Raw genomic sequence first — 25066 nt, 5'->3', positions numbered from 1 at the left:
CGTGATGTCTCTTCATGGGGCGGTCTCAGGTTCAAGAGGGGCTTGGAACTTGACTCTCAGACACGCTACCACTCCAAGCTCCTGCATAGATAAATCAGGAAAACAAGGGCTAAATCGAAGGTGCCGGAAGAGAGCCGACAGGGCAGGGAAAAGAGAGAGAAGCTAGGATAATCTTGTTTAATGGTTTCAACTCCTCTTGTGTTTCCATGACCTGCGGTAACAGGCAATTTAAATCCTAATTGTCCTGGGAGCACTGGTAGAATCACGTAGGGAAGAGAGCATCAGAGTTGGGTGAGGATTCAACAGGCAGGGAAGAACCAGGAGGAGAATCTTGAGGAAGAACAACTGCCACCAGTTTAGGTCACCACACCATTAAAAAAAAGGTGTTGAGACTCTAGAAAAAGTGCAGAGAAGAGCAACAAAGATCATGAGGGGACTGGAGGCTAAAACCTATGAAGAACGGTTGCAGGAACTGGGCAGGGCTAGTCTAGTGAAAAGAAGGACTTAGGAGTGACATGATAGCAGTGTTCCAATATTTGAGGGGCTGTCACAGAGAGGAAGGGTGGGGTGGGGGGGTCAACCTATTTACAAAGCACCTGAAGGCCAGACTAGGAATAATGGATGGAAACGGATCAAGGAGAGATTCAAGCTGGAATTAAGGAGAAATCTTCTGACGTTGAGGACAAGCAACCAATGGAACAGAAGTTGCCTTCAGAAGTTGTGGGAGCTTCATTGCTGGAAGCTTTCAAGAAGAGACTGGACTGCCATCTGTCAGAAATGGTGTAGAGCAGTCATGTCAAACTGCCGGTCCGGGGGCCGGATGCATCACGACAAAACTGCGCCCTCCCCATTGCCGGCAATGGGGAAAAAGTCGCGATATGAGTTTGACATGCCTGGTGTAGAGTCTCCTGCTCAGGTAGGAGGTTGGACTAGATGCCCTACAAGGTCCCTTCCAACTCTTCTATTCTATTCTATTCTATTCTATTCTATTCTATTCTATTCTATTCTATTCTATTCTATTCCATATTTTCTATTCTGTTCTCTTCTGTTCTGTTCAAGGCAGGTAGTTCAAATGGGTGGGGAACCTTCTCAGATCTTCCACTGTAGAGGTGACCCAGAGGGCAAGGATAAACCTCCAAGTGGCCTCAACAACTCTCAGAAAGAGCGCTAATGACCAGGTGACTGCAAGGAATATAAACCCTTCCATCCTCCACCATTCAGTCAGAACCGAAGAAGCTTTTTGGATGAGAAGCGAAACATTTTCAAAGAAAAACAAAGAAAGTTCAGTTGCCTTTTGGAAAAGCACCTTTGGGACAAAGACCAGGTGATTTAGTGAAAACTGCAGTGGTTCACAGCGGTGAAAAACTGGTAAAAAAAATCATCAAGATTAGCTGACTTTTCTTTTTCATCCAGAGAACTTTTGGTATCCTAATTAAACCAGTTCAGGTTTGTCTTGCTTCCCAGCTTCCGTTCCAAGATCAATATTTCCATTCATTTAAAAGCATAAAAAGGTTAGAGAGGTGAGCAAAGTAAATAATTAACTAAATTGCAGGTTTTGGGAGGGAAAAAAAAATCAAGGAGTTGTTTTAATCTCTGGGGTAATTACCTATGTTGTTGACATCAATCACAGATGCAGCAATTATTTAAAGTATTTGCAGGGGAAGGATTTTTTTTAAGTTGTTGAAGTGCCTTTTGCCAATCAGGCTGCAAATATTTAGCATTGTGTAGCAGTCTCAGATGAGGGAGTTGCGTTATTTTTTTTTTCTGCATCTTGTCTGTATTTCTCTGCAACACTGCACTAAAAGCCCTACCAAAAATTGCAGAAAGCCTCAATGTTTTCTGGCTCAGAAAGAGGAAAAAAGGCATGCTTCAGATCACAAACATTGTGTGAAGTCACGGTTTGTTGAGTCAACCACGACGGCTGATTTACAAAACATACTACATCAAAATTAAACTACATTATAACTCGGCATATGGTATGAATCAAGCTGTTGTGACTGGTAAACATGCAGCTTTGAGGAGATACGAAAGCCTAGCCATTGTGGTGACCAAAATAAGCTATGGTTTAATACAAGGTGTCTATGGAGATTCTCAGTGATCCTGGTCATAGTTATTCGAAATGTTCAGAAAGCTTGAAGACAGGACTTTGGGGTGGGATTCCTTATTTTAATAAGTGCCCAAGACCATCGTAAGAACAGAACAGAACAGAACAAAACTGAACATAGAACATAGAATCACAGGGCTGGAAGGGACTTCAGAGGTCATCTAGACCAACCCTCTGCTCAGTGCAGGAGCCTTGCACCATCCCACTCAAACAGACATCCACTCTATTTTTGAAAATGTCCACACAACACAATGCAACGCATGACCCATCCCAATCAAACATGACCCATCCCAATCAAAGCCAACTCAATCCAATCAAAGTCAACCCAACCCAACCCAAACTAAGCCGATCCCGTAACGGGGATCAATTTGGAATCCAAAACAGTGGAAGTCTAGATGAAGCCAAGGGTGTGGAAATCTTGTTCCTCCATTCTTCTTGAGAATAACTCAAAGGAGCTTTGTATAGAACTGCAGCAGAACTGAAGAAGCTTCCTGCATGAGAAGCGAAAGGTCTTCAAGGAAAAACAAAGTTGAAAAAAGCGCCTTTGGGACAATCGTGACCTGGATGAGGGAGAATCTCCATAGACGTTTCATAGAACATCATCCAAACTTGGAGCTCCTTACTCAAGAGATGTTCATTTTATTTATCTCTTATTTCCTGGATATTTATCATGCCTCTGCTCAGATAACATGTTCCTTGCCAACAGACACACAGCAGTGACAGTCTGGGAGAATTCCTCTCTGAGAAGCCCTGCTGACAGCTCCTGTTCTCTCCTGCGGGTGATCGTGTCAGGCTTCTAATAATATTTATCGGGAACCAAATGTTGACAAGCTGGCTTGCAATTTCTCGCCTCAGCTAAACACCTTTATTTAAACACGTAATAAATCATCGTCCTATTAGCTTCTTTCTAACTGCCAGATCTGGAGTTTTATTGGCAGTTCAGAAACCGTGCCGGTTTCCATCAGATTGTAGAGCTAGAGATCTTCAGAAGTGAAATGCTACCAAGAATTCAGAAGAAGCTCTGGATTATGATACTCTTCTGACAGCCTTCTCGTGGCTGCCAGGGAAACACGTTGGGAATGCGATGTTGCTGCTTTCGTTTAATTGACTCGATTTTTTCCCCACCAGCGATTGATAGAGAAATGTTTCTCGTAGATCAAGAAAGGGAAAGCACGTGTAGGCTAAAATCCATTTATTTTCTCCATTGCAATTTATTTACTTATCTTTTTCCTCAAAGGGATTTTGAGACCTTTAAGCAGGCATGCGAGGCTCTGGAAAAATTGTTCTGCTTCGTTTCATTCATGCAATACGATAATCCCACCAAAGGACCACAAGTCTGCTTAACAGCAACAGCACAATCTGTGTTTCCTCTGCCTTAGCAACGCTGGTCAGCAACGCTGCTTCAGAGTCCCGCCATTTTTTAAAGGAGGATTTTTCTGTCCCCAAAACCCACCGCAACCCTCTGAAAACGATTCCACAAACAGCTCTGTGGCTCTAGGTGTCGGTTCTAGCAAGTATTCAGAAAGCGGGAAGGCAGAATTTGGGGAAGGGGGGATTCATTGTTTTAATAACTGCTCAAGAACATTGTAAGAACATAACTGAATACACTGTAACACAATGCAAGGCAAGGCAACGCAGTGCAATACAACATAACCCAACCATGCCTAGCCCAACCCAACCCAACCCAATTCATCCCAACCCAATCACAACCACACCCAACACAACCCAATCCAATTCATCCCAACACAACACAACCACACCCAACTCAATCCAACCCAATTCATCCCAACACAACCACAACCACACCCAACACAACACAACCCAATTCATTCCAACACAACACAACCACAACCAACCCAACCCAACTCAACCAATCCAATCCAATCCAATCCAACCACTTAATGGAGGCCTTATTGCAAGGAAAAAGTTCCGTGACTATTTTGGTAGGCAATCAACTGAGATCAGATCTAATGGACAAATTAGTAGCAGGAGCTTCATGTTATCCTTACGTCCTAAATTGATATTCTCTCCTTGATAAAATGAAGCCACAAAGCTCTAGACTGAATTGATATAACATCGCTAACTAAGCCTCTCCAGACTGCCCCCCCCATTATAAGTGCAGAATACTGGCCCGTAAAACGTTGCCTCCAGAACAAGAACAGCTTATGCGGTTCTCTCCAGTGACCTCTTGTCTCCTCGTAACCCAGACCTCAGATGCAAAACAGGAGAGTTGAGCTGCATAATTCATTTCAGGGGTTAAGCTCCGTAAAGTCTCTCAGGAGGGCATTTTAGATTTGGGGCACTTCTTTTTAAAAAAAGAAAAGAAAAGAAATAAGCAACAGTCTTTTTTTAAGGGATCTATAATGGCTGTGATATTAAATATTTAAACTTCCATGAATATTAAAGGTTCTTTGGTCGCCATTAGCAGACCAAGGCTGCAAACAGCTGGGGCTGTCAAGAGGTCAGGGTCCCAGAACAAGATCTGGGACCCAGGGACAGAGTCAGTTTGCAGAGAAATGTTAGCTCTTCCCGTGCCCCCCTTTCCCCCCCCCCCCCAATCTCTGGGCTGTGCAAAAGGCCCACATGCCTCTTGGATACCAGAAATATTTTAAGCATCTTTTTTCATTTGCATGGTTGCTCCTTCCAAACTGACTTTTTCTAAAACCTGCAAGCATTCAGAAAAAAAAGGTCACTCGAGATGTAGGCAGGGATGAAACAGCTGGATATAATGAGACCCGAATAAGTCCTAATTGGGGGCAAAGTGTCCTGCCTGAGGAGTTTTGTCAAACTTGGTTTCAAAGTTTGCTTATTGATATATTTCATTAACTTGGTGTGTGCCGCTGACTAACGAAAACCTCTCTATAGTTTGCAACTGTTTGTTTCACTGAAAGGCTGTTTCTGCTTCCTGGAACATCTGGAAACCAAAAATATGCAGTTGAAATATTTTGCTTTTCCACACATTTTCCCCTCCGGGAGTTGCGGAAAATTGGTTGAAAGAAGGAAGGAGGGAGACAAACAATTGTTTTTCGCCGAGCATTTTTGATATAAAACTTCACTGATTCCATCACGCTGCTGCAGGATTGTAAAGCAGAGATGTCAGAATTAATGACAAATATAATACGGAACGTTTTTATGCAGGGAGACCTTACAGAAGGACAGGCAAGAATCCGTCTCACTAAAAAGGGCTTAACTCTTTCAGGAGCTGTTGATTGGCAGAAAGCCTTGGGGCTAGTGGGTCTATGTTTAAAGAGTGCCCCATCTAGGCTCTCATGTTAGACTGAGTTATGATATAACTGTGGGGGGAAGGTGGCCTAGTGGTTCAGACACTGGGCTTGTTGACCAAAAGTTTGGCAGTTTGAGATCCAAGTATCACATGATGGGGTGAGCTCCTGTTCCTTGCTCCAGCTCCTGTCAACCTAGCAGCTTGAAAACATGCTAATGCAAGTAGATAAATAGGTACCACTCTGGTGGGAAGGTAAGTGTTCCGTGTACCTCGGCCTATAGTCATGCTGGCCACGTGACCACGGAAAGGGTCTTTGGACAATGCTGGCTCAAACAGTGATAAGTAAAAAGTAACGGATGGAAACTAACCAAGGAGAGAAGCAACCTCGAACTAAGGAGAAATTTCCTGACAGTGAGGACAATTAATCGGCTTCCCTCTCCAGAAGTTGTGGGTGCTCCAACACTGGAGGTTTTCAAGAAGAGATTGGACAACTGTTTGTCTGAAATGGTATAGGGCTTCCTACTCATCCGAGGAGTTGAGGTGCAAAACCAAAACCACACAAATCAAATGTGAAATCAACCATCAACAGGTTTTCAGCCTGAGCTCAGATTCCCCTCTAGAAAATAAATGAAGATTTAACAGCTTCAGTGTAAACGAGAAATCAGTGAGGACCCCAAACCTAATTCAAGGCCTGTTTATTGAGAAAGAATGGGTTTTTGCAACCCCACAAGTTACGGTATATATTTTTTTTCCCAAACTCTCCAAATTTGGTAGCCGTGGAGCTCTTCGCCCTTAATGAAAGGTGAGGAAGGAAAGCCGTCTCTCAAATTAGGGGGTGAAGCGGATTCCAAGGTTAACTAAAAGGGGAAACACCCACTCAGCAGGGTTTCCTTGGAGAAGGCACCGGCTGTATAACTCACATCTCAAATTAAAATAACAGTGTCTCTGCTTAGCCTGTGTTTAGAGGTTAATAAATTGCGCTTCGTGGCTGATGAGATGCTGACTTCGGCAGCCACTGCTCACGAAAAGCCATCCATCATGGCTCCATTTGCTGAAGAAACGGAAACGGTGTCTTTATTTCTTACTGGTGGGTTGAAACTAGGAGAGGCTGGGGGGACAAGGAACAAAGGGGACAATTTCCCCTCTCTCAAATACAGGTAATCCTCGACTTAAAAACAGTTCACTTAGCGACATTTCAAAGTTACAATGGCACTGAAAAAAATCACCATTTTTTCACACTTAACGGCCATCGCAGCGTCCCTGAACAAAATTCAGATTCTTGGCAACTGACTCATATTTATGACGGTTGCAGGGTACCAGGGTCATGTGATCCCCTTCTGCGAACTTCCGACAAGCAAAGTCAAGGAGGGAAGCCGGATTCACTTAACAACCTTGCTATTAGCTTAACAAGTGCAGTGATTCACTTAACAACGTTGCGAGAAAGGCCGTAAAATGGGACAAAACTTAACAAACGTCTCGCTTAGCCACAGAAAGTTTGAGCTCAGTTGTGGTCCTGGCTCCTAAGGGCTACCAGTACTCGGTTAGATGGCTTTTGGCTGCTCTGGCCACCCCATCGCGTAGTAAGAGAAATCCCATCAAAATCACCTTGAACTCTTAAGAGGAAATGCAAGATATAAACGTAATCCACAAGATACAAATTAGCAAGGACGGCAGAAATTCATTCACCATCTTCTCCAGAATATTGCAAAGGGCTCCTGCTGATTCCACTACGAACGCCGAGTCTATGTTTGCCACATGCGCAGATTGCAACACATTACCACCAGCCCCAGGGAGTTTCCAAGGGATTGTCTGGTTATTTATTATCTTCCCCTTTTATCTGTAAAACTTATTTTCCTATTTCCTGCCAGATAAAAGAGCCTAGTTTACAATGTCCGTCTCCTGACCTTGTCAGGATTTCAGCCTCATCCAGAAATTGTTTCTCCCAGCAAGCTTCGGGGACGTTTTGGGTGGTTGTCTAGTTCTATTTTTCCCTTCCTTTTTATTCCTTTCGGAGAAGAACTTAAGAGAAATCTTCTCTTTCTCCTCCCCCCCCCAAGGTCTGGTTTTGTCTTTGCACCCTCTTCTTAAGCTATGCTCATTTAGTCAGCAAGCAGGAAACACCTAGGCAAATATTTGTACAAACCATCCCTGTTAAAATTAATGCAGTCAAAATCCAGGACTTAGGGAGGGGAAAAATGGCGATGTAAGGTAAAATTACTGATAAGCCAAAGCAGGAAAAACACGTCAGGCTTCAAGGAATCCATTGACCTCCGATACAGTTGTTGAAAGAGACTGATTTAACATCCTGACTATTTTTTTTAAGTGCAAGTAAGAGATGGCCCCGGTATTGCAGCCAAGCCAGCATTTCAACCATCTCCCGGCTCCCCAACAGAAGCTGATTCAGCTAACATGCTAAGCCACAATTCATTAATTTGTATCTGACATCCTAAGAAGTATGAGCCTCCAACCAATAAAAACAATTGCAAGTACACCCGCCAAAAATGTTAATTAGGAACTGAGGCATTTATGATGCCCTCTCTACAAGATCAGGAATGCCAATCAGGGGTAGGCAACCTTGGCTCTTTTATGACTCGTGGACTTCAACTCCCAGAATTCCTGGGGGCTCAGGAATTCTGGGAATTGAAGATCACGAGCTGTGCTGGCTCAGGAACACTCCACGAGTCATAGAAGAGCCAGGGTTGCCTACCCCTGCTTAAAGCTCAAATGTGATTTTTATTCATTCACAGCAAGAGGGTGAGAGACAGGTATCTTGGTCTATATACCAAACGAATGGCCCATTGGGATCCTCACATCAAAATAACTTACCTTATGTCTGGCCAGAACTTGAAAATAACATTTAACGTAGCACAGTACTTAAACAAAATGGTCCAGCTGAGATCTGCATATGTGGGGCTGATTGGGGTAGATTGCAAGGGCGACTCCGAAATATAATGTTATCATATTTTATCTATATCTTAAATTATTGTACATTATTACAGTTTCATTTTAGATTGTATTTTATTACTATTTCATCTTAAATTGTATTTTATTTTAATTCCATTTTAAATTGTATTTTATCAAATTCCATTTTAAACTGTATTTTATCAAATTCCATTTTAAATTGCCTTTATCAAATTCTAGTAACAATTTGTTGCTGGAACTTTGCACTTTGATATGGCCCAAGGGCTAATCAATAAAGACTTAATAATATAATTTACCAAGGATCGGAGCTCCTTGACACTTTTTCCTTGTATATATATTAATTAAAAGGTGCAGTTACAGAGCTAATGATTTTTTTTTTCCTCTCCAGGGTTACTCCGAATTTGAAGGGCACACCCAAGACAGGCCAGTAGATGGCAGTGCTTCTCCCCCAAAATATCAGATACACTGAGTTGTGTTAAAACATCCGGAAACAAGAGAGTCATCCTCTGGTTGTCAAATCCTTTGCATTGCACAGAGGGCAAAGACTTGGCTCCGCTCCTTCCCGTCTGGTAAGCGTTTGGGGAATGTACGGAATTCACCCAGATATATATATATATATATATACACACACACATACACGAAATAAACACACTGCGCATCCCGTACAATAGCAAACAAGCCGGATTAACTGCTTGAGCAGTCTCCAGCCTGCAAATTTGTGCCAAGGGTCCCTTTGAAAAACAGATGAGGAATGATGAGATCAGCCACGGCAATGCTTTAAAAGAGTAAAGTGACATTTAAAGGGGTTAGAGCTTTGTCCCTCAACCTTGCGGTCTTTTTAAGATGCCTGGATTTCAACTCCCAGAAACATGGCTGGCTGGGGAAGTCTGGGAGTTGAAATCCAGGCATCTAAACAACTGCCAAGATTGAGCAATGCAATACGGAAGGGGCTGGCTTGATTCGCCTGCTGGAATCTGCAACTGTCTCTTTGGGTGTCTTTCCTCTCCCTTTCCTTTCCTTTCTACAGCTGCACACGCACACATTCGCACACACTCAACGCACAAAGCTGCCGCCTTGTGAGAACCTAAACAATAAGAGCAAAACTCCCCCCCCCCGAAAAAAAAGAGGTTTTCTTTTGTTTCTCCCATGGCCAAAGTCGCATGCCAGCCTCACTTCCTGTGGCTAAAGCAGAATTGCCCATGGAGCAATTAAAACATTCGGAGGAAGAAGAGCAGGAATTCAAAAAAAAAAAAAAAAGGCTGATGCAGGCGCTGAATCGAAGGAAATGACACACCAGGACTGGTTTTTCTCTGACTGATGCACTCAAGAGGCATGTCCAGATGGCAAATCCTGCTCTGGGACTTGCGCACAGATTTGTCCTGGACTTATGATCACAGCTGAGCCCGAAGAAATTTCTGTTGCAAAGTGGGACAGTTGTGAACGTTGCCCCATTTTACGACCAGTGACTCACACTGCAGTGGTTAAGTTAGTAACACGGCTGTTGAACGCTTGTCAGAACATCGCAAAAGGGGACCACATGGGGGGTATTCCTTTACAGCCTTCTCCTCCTCCTCCAAGGATGGAGGACTTAAGTTTCTGCCGGCCACAATGCCGGCTTTGCAGCACCCGTGCAATGCCCACTGCTGCATCTCCCAGGGGAAGGGGTCAGGAACCAAGAGGAGGTGTGGAGGTCATTTTGGGGGGACAGCTCCCACCTTCCTCCCCAAAAATAAACACCTGACACCCCCACGTTTCATGGAGAAAATATGTTTTATTAGAGCTCCTGTTGAAATCCAACTAGCCACACTGTTAGCATCGAACGAGACGGTGTGTCTGCACACGGTGCCTTGCAGTGACTGTGACTTGCTCGTTGGTGTAAACCTAACCACCTTGGCTTGTAAACCGTGACTGATGATGGCTTTGTTCGCCAAGGCAGGGCCAAGAAAACCTTTGTATAAATGGGCGAAGCCAGCCACGAGGCAAAGGAGAGAAACAGGCTGCAATTATTGAATCAAATCCTTAGCGTTAAAAAAAAAATACGGCTTGTGCTCTCGAGTCAAATTAAACCATTGTGACAGTGTAATTTCTTCCGTAAAAACCTTACGTTCCTCACCAGTTCAGCAAGATAATTGCCTTATATAGCTTACTTTTGCTGCAAAGAGGTAGAAACTTCTTTTGGAAGCAAAACAATTCCAGGGTGAATTTAGCCCTTTAAAAAAAAATAGGAACAGAATAAAATATACTATCCCTCGATTGAAGTCGTTCGTTATTTTTAGTCCTGGATTTATGACCGCAATTGGGATTGAAATCTAGCTGAACTGGATTAGGTGTGGTCTACAGCTACAACTTCATGCAGATACAACTGTTATCCTATGAGCAGCTACAAGGAATGGCTTTCCCCAAGCTAGCATCTCCCAGCTTCGTTGGAAATGTCTATGGAGATTCTCCATCATCTAGGTCAATAGTTGTCCCAAAAGGCAACTGGACTTTGAAAACATCTCTCTCCTCATCCACTAAAGAAACTTCTTGGATGAGAAATGAAACCTTTTCAAAGGAAAAAACAACAACAACAGAAAGTCCAATTGCCTTTTGAAAAAAGTGCCTTTGGGACTTCGTTGGGAGCCCTTCCTTCATCCTGGGAAATCTGCCCGTTGGGGTGAAGAAAATCGATGCCGAAGATCAGCTCATTCTAGGACTAAATCCAAGGGGAATCTGCTCTCCTCTTCTCCTTTCAGGGAAACCCACGTAAATTACAAAGGGGAAGTAGTTGGCGGAAGAGGCTGCGACCTCAGTTGAGTTTTGACACTGACCGATATTAGGCAGGGAACCAGCCCAGCAGCTGCCCGGTAGGTAAGGAGAACAAACTCAGGAGGTGGTTTTCCCGTCTGTCTCCCTCTTCCTCCCGAGGTTAGCGCCGCTCGACCAGCTGCTGCTTGGTGTCAACGAGCTTAAGTCATGTTGGCCAAACCGGAAACTGGTCTCCTGCCCTTTGGGCTGGAGTGAAGGCTCCAGAGCTGGCTTCGGGGTGCAGCTGGTTTTCTGCACCAATTTTGGGGACGGAAAAAGGATGCAGCATGGAGGAAATGTCATTTTGCCGGTCGCTTCTCCGACAGGACCGTCCACTCCAAACGGCTTCGGATCCCTGGCAGCTACCCAGCGTTGCAACTGTATTTCCTAAGGTCATTTTGAGGGTCAAGTTGGAAAGCTAAACCTATTCATAATGCGCAAAGGTAGTCCTTGGCGTACGGCCACGATTGGGCCCAATTCAGCAACGGTCGTAAGTACCGACCAGCTGCCCAGCGTCTGAATTTTGATCCCATGACCATGGGGACGCTACAAAGGTCGTTAACTGTGAAAAACAGTCACCAGTCCCTTTTTTCACTGCCGCTGTAACTTCAAACGGTCGCGAAATGATTCTACCAATTAAAAAGGGATTTCTCCTATCACTGACTGCCTGACGATTATAGCGCCTTCGAATATGTTCTGAATGGAAACCCAGAGAAGCCGATTTTGTAAACCGAAGCAAGGTTTACATTTTCAAATCGAAATTAAACTGAAGGAGGGCCTTTGGATTTTTTTTAAAAAATGTGCTTTTGTGGTGGGGGTTAAATGAGTCTTATTTGCAAATAGATCACGAGTTCTAGTCCCACCTTAGGCATGAAAGCCAGCTGGATGGCTTTGGGCCAGCCCCTCTCTCTCAGCCCAACCTACCCCACAGGGTTGTTGTTCTGGGGAAAATAGGGGGAACGAGTATTAGATATGTTTGCCACTTTGAGTTACTTATGAAGTAATAAAAATGGGATAAAAAATCTAATGAATAAAAAATAACTCATTGGACATGAAGATCTGAAATAAGTATTGATCATTGTTATCTGTCAGGAGAAGCTGACGGAAAGGCAACGGTTCACGTCTAAACCCTGATTTATTAAAAGACTTCTCCATTCTGGAGCCCTTCAAATGTTTTAGATTTTAATTCTCTGGTTTTCTCTTTAGCCTGGGAAAATCTGAAAGATACTGTTCTAGAAAATGCAGACGGCATCAGGCTGGCAAAGGGCTGGAGGGGATAAAAGCAGGTTCAGCAAGTCATGAGCATCAGGCAGAATCACTACAGGGCAAAATCCCTTGCAGCTACCTGTATAATTACACCTGTGGAACACCTGGCTGTACCTGGGCAGCTTTCCCTGCTACAACACTGCTTAATAGTTAAAAAGAAACAAGGTGAACTTTTCAGCTGCTCAGAAAGTAGTACAAAAGAAACGGACATCCCTTTTTAACCTCATTTATTTCTTAAGGACCATCACATTTTACCAAAGAAGGGGAAGAAATGTAACCCCCCCCCCTCCCAGACACACACAGAGACTCTTTGCACGTTTCCTGGTTTTGAGACGGAGGGAGGGAGAGAGAGAGAGAGAGGAGTAAGACTTCCGCAAACACCATACTAAGTAGCATGCTACAAAATAAAAAGAAGTTGGACTATGAAGATCTACAAAGTGTACGTGAAGACCTTGCATTTTTAAAGTCAGAAGGAGGCTGGTCGGTCTCCACACCAAGGGAAGCCCAGGGACGTTTCTGTTGGGCAAGACAGGACTGGAATGAAACTAAGGAGCAAAGAGGCAGGCAAACTGCTCTCCTCCAGAGCATGGGAAGAAAAACCGTTTCAGAGCTTCGTTTTCGTTGCCACGAAAATACAACAACCTTGACTCAAACGAGAGCGAAGCACAGCCCTTGTGTTGTTCGGCGCAGTTGGTCCATGGCTAGTGGATAAACGATAAGGAATGGAGGACGGGGCAGAAAAACTGAGCCGAGTGGAGGCCATTACCTTATCGCGACTTCTCAAAAACATAAGTCCTCCTCAGGCTTTAAAGAACTGGAGCTTATCTCCAACTTTTTGCCTTCTATTTCTTGGCTTAGTTCCACACAATGGGTCAAGTTCCAGGCTTCTTTCGCCCTTTAAGGGGGGAAAAAATCCCTAGAAACTGCAGATAAAGACAGAAGAGTGGGGGATTAGAAGATGTGCTGGGATTTTGCAAAGGTATCTTTGAAGAGTTAAGCCCAATTCAGCTAAGGCCCAGAGAGAAATTGGGTCTCGGGAAATAAATTGGCAACGTTCCCGTGTCACACTTGTTGGCAGATGTGCATTGTTAACACAGGTGACCTCCTTTGAAATCACCACCTAGATCAGAAGTGTCCAACTTTGGCCACTTTAAAACTTGTGGACTTCAACTCTCAGAATTCCCCAACCAGCAGATGCTTCATGATCCAACTAGGGATGGCTGGCTGGGGAATTCTGGGAGTTGAAGTCCACAAGTCTTAAAATTGGGCAAGGTTGGAGACTCCTGCTCCGCACGTTCTCCTCCTTCACTTTTACTATCATCATTGCTGAGACGAGGCCAATGGGAGTCTTGGGGAGTCCCACCCGTTGGGAACCAGCACGGTTGACTGCCTTGTCTAGGTTATTTTTAGGAAGCGAGAATGTGACATTGGGGGGGGGGGAATAAGGAAGAAAGAGAAGAGTTTGCTTTGGGACTTTTTCCTGTGGTTTGTCATTTCTAGGGGCTGTAACCATTTTTTTCAAGAAGGAAGCCACACTTGCCTTCGGATACCCCAAGGCATGTTCTTAACTCCCTCAGAAGGAGCCTTTGGGGCGTCTGAATCCTTGGACAAGCCTTGGTTGAAAAAGAGAAGCCAGGAAGGAAAAAATCTGGCCCGGAGTCTCCACTGCCCTTCCAGAGCCCGTCTAAATGGAACTGCCATGTTCTGTCACTGCTGTCCCCATCACAAATCCCCCAATCCAGCCTTGGCAGTTTCCGGGCAGAAACCGCCACCACTGTCCCCGAAAGAGATGCTTGGTCAAAAGAAAGGGGCCCGTCAGATGTGGAAAAATCTCGGTCTTGCATCCACAAGCTGTTTCCCTTCGACAAAGGGCAGCCGAAGTACGGCTGATGTATCCCCGGGGGAGCAGGCTTGGCTTACAACCCTCGTCTGCTCCATCTGGCTGCTCGCTGGAAGGACAACGGACTTGCCGCGGACGCCAAGGGATAATGGCGAGCAGGCAATTAACGGCACTTGGCAGTGATTATCAAAGGTCAGACTGGGAAAGGTTGGGCTCTTCTGGCTTCTGCAGCACAGATGGACCTGAGCTGAAATGGCATTTGTGGTTTTTTGTTTGTTTGTCCCCCCCCCACTCGCAATTCACAACTGAGAAGACAGGAATTTAGCCTTATGGATTGAGGGGGAAGAGGATGGGAGGGGAAGGGAGGGGAGGGGAGGGGAGGGGAGGGGAGAGGAGAGGAGAGGAGAGGGGAGGGGAGGGGAGGGGAGGGGAAGGGAAGGGAAGGGAAGGGAAGGGAAGGGGAGGGAAGGGAGAAAAAAGGGAAGGGAAATAAAGAAACTATGCTTCTGCTCTTTGTTGTTTTGAAAGAAATATATAGAAAGATATAAACATTACTGAAACTAAAGCACTGTAGGAGGATTGGTAATTTATGAGCGAATACTACGAGTCTGGCATTGCTGCATGCATTTTTTTACAGTCTGGGCAAGGGTAGGCAACCTCGGCTCTTTTATGACTCGTGGACTTCAACTCCCAGAATTCCTGAGTCAGCCATGCTGGCTCAGGAATTCTGGGAGTTGAAGTCCACGAGTCATAAAAGAGCCAAGGTTGCCTACCCCTGGGATCCTGGGCCAAGATTTCAATTCAGCTCTGATAAGGTAGAAACTCACCAAGTGATTAACGTTCAAGATGGTTCACAACCTCCCGGACTGTCGCTATAAGAGTCTCGTTGTCTTGTGGGTTGGTCAGGATAAGGTTGTGCAGCCGATTCATGTAGGAATCAATAGTGTCTAAGGTGGGGGTCTCCCCGCTCCCTGGAAAACAGAAACAGAAGACCGGCCACTTGGCAACTGCCTTCCCAAGGAAGGCAGGGAATCTGCAGGGCGCCACTAGCCTTTGCGGCCTCTGAAAGCAACCGTGGTCCAATCCACACAAACCTTGAGGCTCTGCTCTTGTTTTTTTAAGACAACCTTCAACAAAACCAAATGGGACAGTAAGCTAGCGGGCTGCAAAGTGAAGCGCCAGCCTCAAGCATGACCCCGGTTCCCAGCGCTTCCTTACGGAGCTTGACAGAGTCTAGAGCAGGAATGTCCACAACCTTGACAGCTTTAAGACTCTCAAAGTTCCCCAGGCAGCCATGGAAGCTGAAGTCCACCTGTCTATCTGGGATGTGTAACCTGGAGAACTATTTCTAAACATTCTCAAAAGGTATCTCGAAACGTGAAACATCAACAAGATCAAAACCAAGCATGAAAAGAAAGATGGTGGACATAGCCCCGCGACGGAGATGGTTCTTCTGCTAAAGGCCTGTGTAAGAGCCGTGGAGGTGCGGTGGTTAGAATGCAGGATGGCAGGCTAATTCTGCCCACTGCCAGCAGTTCGATCCTGACCAGTTCAAGGTTGACCAAGTTTTCCATCCTTCCAAGGTTGGTCAAATGAGGACCCAGACTGTTGGGGGAGCAAGATGCTGACTCGGTCAACCGCTTATAGAGAGCTGCAAAAGCACTATAAAGTGGTATATAAGTCTAAGGGCTAGTGCTAGTGCTATTCACCTGGTAAGGGGACCCCAGCAAAGCTACCGGCTAGAGCCTGCCGTAAGGTTTCCAAGTGCTGTTGCAACACCGTGTTGCGACTGCGCTCGTGGATCACGTCCACCTCCAGCTTTTCCACCGCCGTCCGCATGCTCTCCACGTGCTTCTGCAGGGCCGCGTTCCTTTCCTCAAACTCCATGTTGGACTTGCGCAGCTGACGCAGTTCGGCTTCTCGCGCTAACAACAACAGAGAAGAGTATGAGAATCCCGTATCTAAAATTCAGAAGATTTGGCCTGAGCAGGGGAAGACTTGGACCAAGGAGCGTTCCCCTCTTTACTTGTCTTGTGATCACCCGAGTTTCATACGGCCGGCAAGACTATATGCAAAGGAGCACAGAACGCTGTTACTTTCCCACCAAAGTGGTACCTATTTATCTACTTGCATTTGCATGCTTACACACTGAAGGTAATTTCTCCTTAATGCATTCTGCAGAACTAGTGTGACGTCCCCACAGTTTCAAATGAAATGAGTACAACAATTTCTTCTTAAACCAGGCTTCCCGAACCTTGGCAACTTTTAAGACCAGTGAACATCAACTCCCAGAATTCCCCAGCCCGCCAGTTGAAGTCTACGTGTCTTACAAGTTGCCCAGGTTGGGGAAACCCTGTCTTAAATTCATCTTAGCAACAGGAACATTAACCAAATTTATCAAATTCTTTAAAGTAGTTCTCTTTAAAATCTTTAAAAGGTAAAGGAAGAAGACTTGGGGTTTGTTTCTGATGAGTCATATTGGAATTCTATTTAGGATAAAATTATTTTTAAATTAATTTTAGCAAGCAAGCAAGAATTTATTATAAAAATGTTCAAAGATGGTCCTACATGCCCTCGGCATTTCATTAGATGAAATGAAGGGGGGTTTTTTTAAGCTGTGTTGGAAGATTTCTAATCAAACGGTTACGTATTATCAACTCTGATCAAAGGGTTTCTAAGGAAACTGGGGGGGAAATCACGCAGTAAATTAATGCTAGTGTAATTTTACTGCCCATCTTTTCTAGGACATGGCAAAATGGCAAACATTAAAGAAACGCAGATCTGGGCACCCTTATTTTATCTGTCATTACTTTCACAAAGGAATTGCATGACCTCTGTAGATGCCATACCCTAAATAAATGACTAAATTCTATAAAGGAGCTTTTCCTGCAGTGAGCTAAAGAAAATCCGTGTTTCCTGGATTTAAGAGTGGATTTTCCCAGGCCTGCACAATTATTGTGCACAGCTCCTGTAGGGAGCCACTATGAGGATGCCAGCTTTGGCATTATCTTAACTCAGCTGTATTAGCTGCAGGATTGACTATAACAAAGCAACAGAAAAATATGTCTCTTAGGATCACATCATCCTTTTTTTTAGAATGAAGCAATCTTAAGAGGTTTTAAACCAGGGCTGGTGGGGGAATTCTGGGAGTTGAAGTCCACGGGTCTTAAAAGTTGCCCTGGTTTAAACATTCATCTGACCTTGAAACTAATGTAGTATTTCCCGGGCACCTACCCTGTCAATTTCCACAGAACTGCAAAACCCAAACAAATATATATATTCTCCCAGTCTTATCCTGGGAGTAAGCCCTATAGAATGCAGCGTTGGCCCTGAATAGATATCAACACCATATGCCAACACTTTGAGAACATGCATAATGTGAAAGGAGATAAGAGAATATGAGGGTTGGTTTTTTATTATTATTATTATTATTCTGCTCACCTTTACTGTGGTTTAGAAACTCCTCTGTAAATATTGGAATGTCGAAAACTGATCTCTCCTTTGTATCTGGTTCCTTCTGCAATCAGACAAAGTGGCCTCTTGAAAATTCACAACAGGAAACAACTCTGAAGATCTTAACCCTTTTTCATGCATTAGGCCAGGGATAGGCAACCTCGGCTCTTTTATGACTCATGGACTTCAACTCCCAGAATTCCTGAGCCAGCTGGCTCAGGAATTCTGGGAGTTGAAGTCCATGAGTCATAAAAGAGCCGAGGTTGCCTAGGCAAAAGGAAGGGCATAAGGATAAGGAAGCGAGTGGGGCTTCCCACACATTTCCTTCTAACACCCATGCACTGACTGCAGTCATCTGCAAAGGAAATCCTTCCCACACACTCTTCAGCTAGGTACCCCACCCGTGAAGACGCAAACAGCCCCCCCTCCCCGCCCAGTGAACTGGGGCTCCTATTCAAACAAACGGACCCAACACAGAGATTTGAGGGGAAAGGCGTAACGTCGAAGGCAAGGCTGAAAGTGCAGCGTTCCTAATGGAAAGAGGGAGAAGGATTGTCGACTGAATTGCAAGGCAAAGTACGCCTGGGGTTCAGGCAAACAGCCTGACAAAAACCCAAATATTTCTGTTTTTCCAGTTCTCAGATCTTCCGTCAGGAATCTTGGCTTTCGGAGCTGGCACTTGCAATCCCTCTGTTACCTTTGCTGTAACAACGGCAGTCAAAACAGTTGTGCAAGAACAAAAGGGACTGGCAAGGAGAAGGGTTTTTAAATAGCTAAAAGCATCCTGGCCGCCAGCGAAATTCTATCAAGCAGAGGTGACTCTTTTGTTTGGTTAGGATTGCTGCCTTTTGTTGTTGTTGTTGTTGTTGTTGTTGTTTTAGATTGAACGAAGAAGGGTCAAACACAACCTGGAGCCCAGCTAGGGGCTTAAGACCCTACAAGGGAATTCTGGCAGGTCAATCAGAGTGCTTCACACTGGGTACGACAGGCTCTTTGTAAGTTGGGTGAAGCACCTGGCAGACCTTTGGGAAGGAGACAGCCTTCCATGGAACACTTGAAAGCTCTTGTAGAGTTGGTGGAGTGAGTCACCCAAGGCAAGCAAGTCATCTCCTAGCCAGGGAACTAGAAATTAAGTCACGAGGAGAGGACGGGAGAAAGACAAACTCGAGCCACCACCCCACACTCTAAAATTAGAGAAAGTCATATACTTCCTGTCTGAGGTCCACAATCTGTCAATTATATCCATGCTGACCCAAAATAACACAAAAACAATAATAATAGCAGTAATGATGATGATGATGAAACAACAACATCAGCCTGTCCCAAGTCCTTGGGAAGGACTCAATAGGTTGATGACAACATCAAATCCAGTCTAAACATCTGGCTGACTGTGCCGCCAACTGTAATAACAATAATATACTTATCAGGCATGTACTTTGTAAAAAAAATGCCTACCATAAATATATTAGCTTGTGTTGCCTTGTCACGACAGATCAGACAAAGATACAGTTGGGACAGCTCCAACACGAAGCGCTCTGATTTTCTTTAACCTTCAGTTTAAGATACTAAACTCAGAAAACTCTGCTGGGAGAGCCCTTGGCCTCAATCTTGGAGAAGCCAAACTTCTTCAGCAATGAGTAGATGGGCCTCCCACACCAGGCAGATTCGCACCTCCTTGAATTCAAAAAGCTACCTTCGGAACCTCAATGAACCCGGGAGAAGTTCATGACCTCCACTCACACCCATTTCCCCTCTCTCAATCTATTTTTCCAGCCCTAGAACTAGCAGAACAAAACAACAGAGTTTAGAAGGACTTTAGAGGTCTTTTAGTCCACCCCTGCTTAAGCATGAACCCTACACCCATTTCAGACAAATGGCTGTCAAGTCTCTTCTTGGAAAACCTCCAGTGTTGGAGCACCCACAACTTCTGGAGGCAGGTTGTCCCACTGGTTAATTGTTCCTCACTGTCAGGAAGTTTCTCCTTAGTTCGAGGTTGCTTCTCTTCTTGATTAATTTCCATCTGTCGCTTCCTGTCCTGCCCTCAGGTGCTTTGGAGAACAGGCTGACCCCCTCCTCTTCTTTGGGGCAGCCCCTTAGATATTGGAAGACTACTATCATGTCACCCCTAGTCCTTCTTTTCATTAAACAAGACGTGCCCAATTCCTGGGAGGGCTCAGCTTTGCTCTTCTGAACACACTGTACACAAAGTGGCTTAATGCAATGCCCGGCGTCAAACAATGAGACAGAGAAACAGATCGACACGGAATGAAATGAATGGTTTAGTCCACTAAAGACCCGTTATCCATCACATTTCTATTTAAAGAACCATCTCAGAAGCAGCGTCACGATAAAATTTCATTATAAAAGGAAATATCAGGGACCGAAGAGGCAGGAGGGGAATGTTTGCCTACGGCAACAATACAGTTTAAAACCAGCTTTCATTAGACCCCAAAGAGAAGCGGCATTAAAAAGGGCGGGGAGGACGAACTCTTTTAAGAATTGATGAAAGGGGGGGAGCACCAAGGACAAAATACTGCTTCCCTAGGAGGTCCCCCACATGCACCCTCCCCACTCCAAGCAATTAAATCCCAGAGATTGGGCAAAGACATTCAGCTTAATGGAAGCATGTTAATGAAAACCATCAGTGCCTTTCCATTATCAAGTACATTTCGCCAACATGCGAAGTATTTCCCGGGGGGGGAAGGGGGGTGTCTCCCACAATTTAAACCACTCGTGGGAATAACATCACAGAGATCTCATTACCCTTTTATTGCAAAGGAGTCATTTGTTCGGGCTTAATGTCAGGGTGTCACTTATCATACATCAGAAGAGAAACTCCAGATATGATGGCTGCTTTCGTGGTCCTTAAGGGGAGATTGGGGGACGGGGGGAACTGACTTGGCAGTGTGGAAAGAACTGCATTGTGTTCTTAGGAACAAGCCTGGGTTCTGAGGTTGCAGGAATGACCTGAATCCTGACAGTACTGACAGAGGAGATAAGTTGAAATTAGAGGCCCTTGGGGCACTCTGAGCTTGATGGCTTTCTTGCAGGTGTTTCATTACCCAGCTAGGTAACATCATCAGTGCTAGAATGGAATGGAGTTTGTGGAAAGGAGGGAGGAGGAGAAGGACGACGACGACTGAGGGGTCCTTGGTGCTCTCTGAGCTTGGCTCTTTTCTTGCAGACATTTCATTATCCAAACTAGCTAACATCATCAGTGCTAGAAGGGGGTGGTGTTTGTGGAGAGGAGGAGGAGGAGGAGGAGGAGGAGGAGGAGGAGGAGGAGGAGGAGGAGGAGGAGGAGGAGGAGGAGGAGGAGGACGACGACTGTGGGGTCCTTGTGCTCTCTGAGCTGGGTTGTTTTCCTGCAGATGTTTCATTACCAAACTAGGTAACTACAGCACTGATGATGTTACCTAGTTTGGTAATGAAAGGTCCACAAGAAAATAACCAAACTCACGAGACCACTAAGGACCTCTCAATCCAGAGAGTATCAGTAGAGCATTAAGATCCACAGAAAGAAAATAATGAAACGAAAATATATATTTTTTTCAGTTAAGCATATTCAAATCTCCCTTTTTTGTGTCATTTAACTCACCTGATCAGTTCCCCTGCTATTCTTCACAAGCCTGGTCTAAACCACATGCTACCTCACCATGTGATTTTTGGCATGGGGTACTGTGTATATCGCACGGCTTATACCTTAGTGTGTTGTGTGAATTCGGTTCATCGGGTGTCATTCATTATGCTCTAGTTAAGCAAAGTTGGGCTAGCACAATATGTGAACTGGGCCACTGTAGATGATAGATGTTCTTAATCCAAACAATTCAAGCATTTGCCCAAGGCAATGCTTTTAGGACTAACAGGGACACCATTTCTGCCACAGCAGATTTATGTGGTATGAAAACTCACACCTTATAAACATCTCTTCTCCAATGGGGAGTGAACTTTGCAAAAGCTCCGTATTTATCTTGGCGATGGAAACAGAACCATTTGCTTTTTTGGAGAACGGCTGTAACTTGTGACAATGAATTCTAGCTAGATAAAGGAACAACTATCAACGCTTGGCGTGGTCGTTTAATATACTTGTTGGGGGGGGGGGAAATTATTTCAGAAAAATGGAATTAATAGGACTGAGAATCCCAACCAAGGTTCTTAAATCCTAAGAATAATTGTTGAATGCATTGCCTAGAACCCTCTTTTTTCATTTTGCTTCGTGACAAATTATCCTCTGGCTGCAATGCTCCTGGTTGATTTAGGACTGTTCGAAGTGCGGCACTCCCAAACCAGGAATGTAAACCCAATTCTGTTTTAAATAGTTACGCAGCGCCTCTAAGGGCCACCCAGCACTTTCAAGGCTGCTCAAAAGGATTACAATAAGAAATGTACTAGAAAATGCGGCACTGGTATAATATGGCATGGCCTATGCAAACAGTATCAAGTTTTTAAACACTTGAGCCAGGATTTCTAAGATGAAGGGGCTGCCCCTAAAAAGACATTGTTTTTTGTGCTCACTAGACCAAGGAATAAGATTTACATACAGTCAAGTGTCAAGCGTGGGAAAATCAGAAATCCAGGCAGTTCAAATGTATGTTAAGGGTTTACTGCCAGCTGCAAGAATCTGAACTACTAACGGTCAAAGCAAATTGGCAGCAGATAAGAGTTGACGGCATTCAAGGTGGGCTGGGATGAGATCTCTTGTGGGCACGAAGGGATTCAAGACTGATGACATATTTGACCCCTCCCTCCCTCGGCTTAGCCTGCTCATCTGCTACACCCAGTTTGCAGAAAATGATACTATTGGGAAGAGCCTTTTAGCCGAGCTACTCTGTGGGGAAGGGACAAACTCCAGCAACTGTGATCCCAGGACCAGCTGCTGAGAAACTCCAGAGGAATAACAAGGTTGCATGGCATCACCACCACCCATTCCCTAGGGTAGGTTACTTAATACAGCAACCCAATGGATCCTGACCATCAGAGCTGCAAAAGACCAGTTAGAAATGAAAAGGGATCACTTGATTCTTGGGACACCAAAACAGGGAGGAGGGGGGGTGTTCTCTCCTTTGCTTAGCATCACACAATCCCAACAAGGTTGTCTCTTAAGGTTTGAGACTAGATTTTGCAGAATCTTAACCAACTGGCCCAGCAGCGGACAGGACTGAGGCTACTGTAACTTTTTGTCTATGGGATGGCATTTCATTCTCTTTCAGATGGCATTTTCAACCGGCTGGCTTAATAACTATATGGGGCCTGAATGTCCCTACAATTGATTCCGGTGACGCTTAAGGAGAAAAGAATCATAAAAAAAGAAGGCATTTACCTGATGGTCATGGGTAGCTGGGCGTGTTCCTTCTGAAACAGACAGAGGAGGAGTCAATTCACCACGTGTCTACAATGACTGCCGTGTCCCAGGACCACGGGATCGCCACTGGCCACTTTCCCAGCCCGTTCTGACATGCAAAGTCCCAGGGTCACGTGATCTCCTTTTGCGACCTTCTGACAGGCAAAGTCAATGGGGAAGCCAGATTCAGCAAACAACTGCCATGGTTCACCTACAAACTGTGGCAAGCCAGGTCGTAAAATGGGGCAAAACTCACTTAATGGCTGTCTCGCTTAGCGACAGAAACGTTGGGCTCAGTTGCGGCTGCGAGCCAAGGACGACCTGTGTTCCCGTAAAGTAAGCCCGAAGGAGTGGCCCCACGTGCTACTTTTAGAGACTCAAATGCCATACCTTGCCGATGTGATTTGCCTTTCTGCCTGTCCTGGGTTTTCCTGCTAAAAACCTTGTAAGCCTCCGTCTTCTGGTACTGCTCCAGCTCCTTCATGTAGCGCTCCTTATCTCTGTCGGCTTCGTCAAGGTAGCGCTGCAAAGAGAGAACAATCACTGCTCTGTTCTGGCCAGAGTGTTGCAATTCAGTCCCCGTCCCTGGCTCCCCAAAGAAGGTAAAGCGGGGCTGAGTACTCAGAGCTGGCGTGATTAAACAGCAGCAGAGTCCCTTTCCGGTAGTGCCCAGATGTAAACCTCAGCCCAGAGTTCAGCATTTTGTTCATGGATCCTCAGTTGTGACCCGCTCAGCTTCAGGGTGTGGCCTGTGCCTGTCATTTCTTGCATGCACAAAGCAATCCTACAAGTCTCCCTGTGATGGGCCATGAGTAACTCAGAAGAGATCAGTCTGAGCATGAAGTGTCTGCACCCCTGGCACCCTTGCACCTCTGGGGTTAAACTACAGAAATCTTGGGAAAGAGGGAAAACAGATATAGAGGATGGATGGATGGATGGATGGACAGACAGACAGGTGGATGGATGGATGGAACGGAGATATGGATGGATGGATGGATGGATGGATGGATGGATGGATGGATGGATGGATGGGACGGAGATATAGATGACTGATGGATGAATGGATGGATGGGGAGGGACGGAGGGAGATATAGATGATGGATGGATGGATGGATGGATGGATGGACGGACAGGTGGATGGATGAGACAGATATAGATGGATGGATGGATGGATGGGAAGGAGATATAAATGGATGGATGGATGGATGGATGGATGGGAGATATAGATGATGGATGGATGGGGGAGGCAGGGAGGGAGATATAGATGATGGATGGAAGATAGATAGATAGATGATAGATAGATAGATAGATAGATAGATAGATAGATAGATAGATAGATAGATAGATAGATAGATAGATAGATAGATAGACAGACAGACAGACAGACAGACAGACAGACAGACAGACAGACAGACATAAAAGGTGATGGAATAAATGAAGAACAGAAGATGCTTGTCGCAGGTTTAATTGTGCATCTGTTCTCCTCCCTCTGTATGGGATGAATCAAGCATAAAAGTTTAGCTTTCCTATCAGCAATATGTTTGAATCTACTTCTAAAGGAATCATATCAAAGTTTGCCTGGAGCGGCCTGTCACTGTTCCTTAATGAATGGAGCCGGGCTGCAAAACTCTTCAAAGGGAGCCGCTAACTTGCAAAGAGCTTCAAAAACAGACCTGAGCGTGCAGAGAAAGGACGGGGCCTTGAAGGGTTGAGGCAAATTTTTAGTGGAGGCAGCAGCGCTACACCACAAATCCCCCAGGATGCCCTGCATTTCTCTCACGATAGTGCTCAGGTGCAACCTGAACATCGAATCCCTTGCAAAGTGTGCCCAAAGGAGGCAAACCGGCAACAGGCCATCAAGCATAGGTAGTCCTCGACTTAACAACGGTTCACTTAGTGACCGTTCGAACAGCCCTGGAAAAAAAAAAGTGACTTGCAACCATTTTTCACACCTACGACCATCGCGGCCTCCCCAGGGTCACGTGATTTACACTCGGTTTGCTTGGCAGCCGACTCACATTTGTGACGGCCGCAGCGTCACCCGCTTCCCCTTTTGCGACCTTCTGACAAGCAAAGTCAACGGGGGAAGCGGGTTCACTTAACGGCCGCATTACTAATTTGAGGAACTGC

At 45.2% G+C, this 25066-nt stretch overlaps 1 protein-coding gene across 4 annotated transcripts in view; it reads right to left on the bottom strand.

Annotated features, from left to right (window-relative positions):
- Nucleotides 1–6375: 6375 nt before the first annotated feature.
- The window catches only part of HMG20A (high mobility group 20A), a 45479-nt gene continuing 26788 nt past the window's right edge, over nt 6376–25066 (bottom strand). For 2 of the 4 annotated variants that reach the window (XM_081337357.1, XM_081337360.1), the window contains exons 6-11: nt 23327–23459; nt 22916–22947; nt 17584–17659; nt 15852–16067; nt 14970–15113; nt 12519–13225 (exon numbers count right to left, since the gene is read on the bottom strand). In XM_081337357.1, the coding sequence (XP_081193483.1) occupies nt 14977–15113; nt 15852–16067; nt 17584–17659; nt 22916–22947; nt 23327–23459 (594 nt within the window). In that variant the 3' untranslated portion in view covers nt 12519–13225; nt 14970–14976. Of the gene's footprint in view, nt 6436–10379; nt 10459–12518; nt 13226–14969; nt 15114–15851; nt 16068–17583; nt 17660–22915; nt 22948–23326; nt 23460–25066 lie in introns of those variants that run through there. The other 2 variants (XM_081337358.1, XM_081337359.1) reach the window with 2 other exon arrangements.

The sequence above is a fragment of the Vipera berus genome (genome assembly GCF_964194415.1).
Source record: "Vipera berus genome assembly, chromosome: 12".
In the NCBI taxonomy this organism is placed as follows: Eukaryota; Metazoa; Chordata; class Lepidosauria; order Squamata; family Viperidae; genus Vipera; species Vipera berus.
Note: the sequence above shows the minus strand (reverse complement) of the source record. Positions and strands in the feature narration are given on the sequence as shown.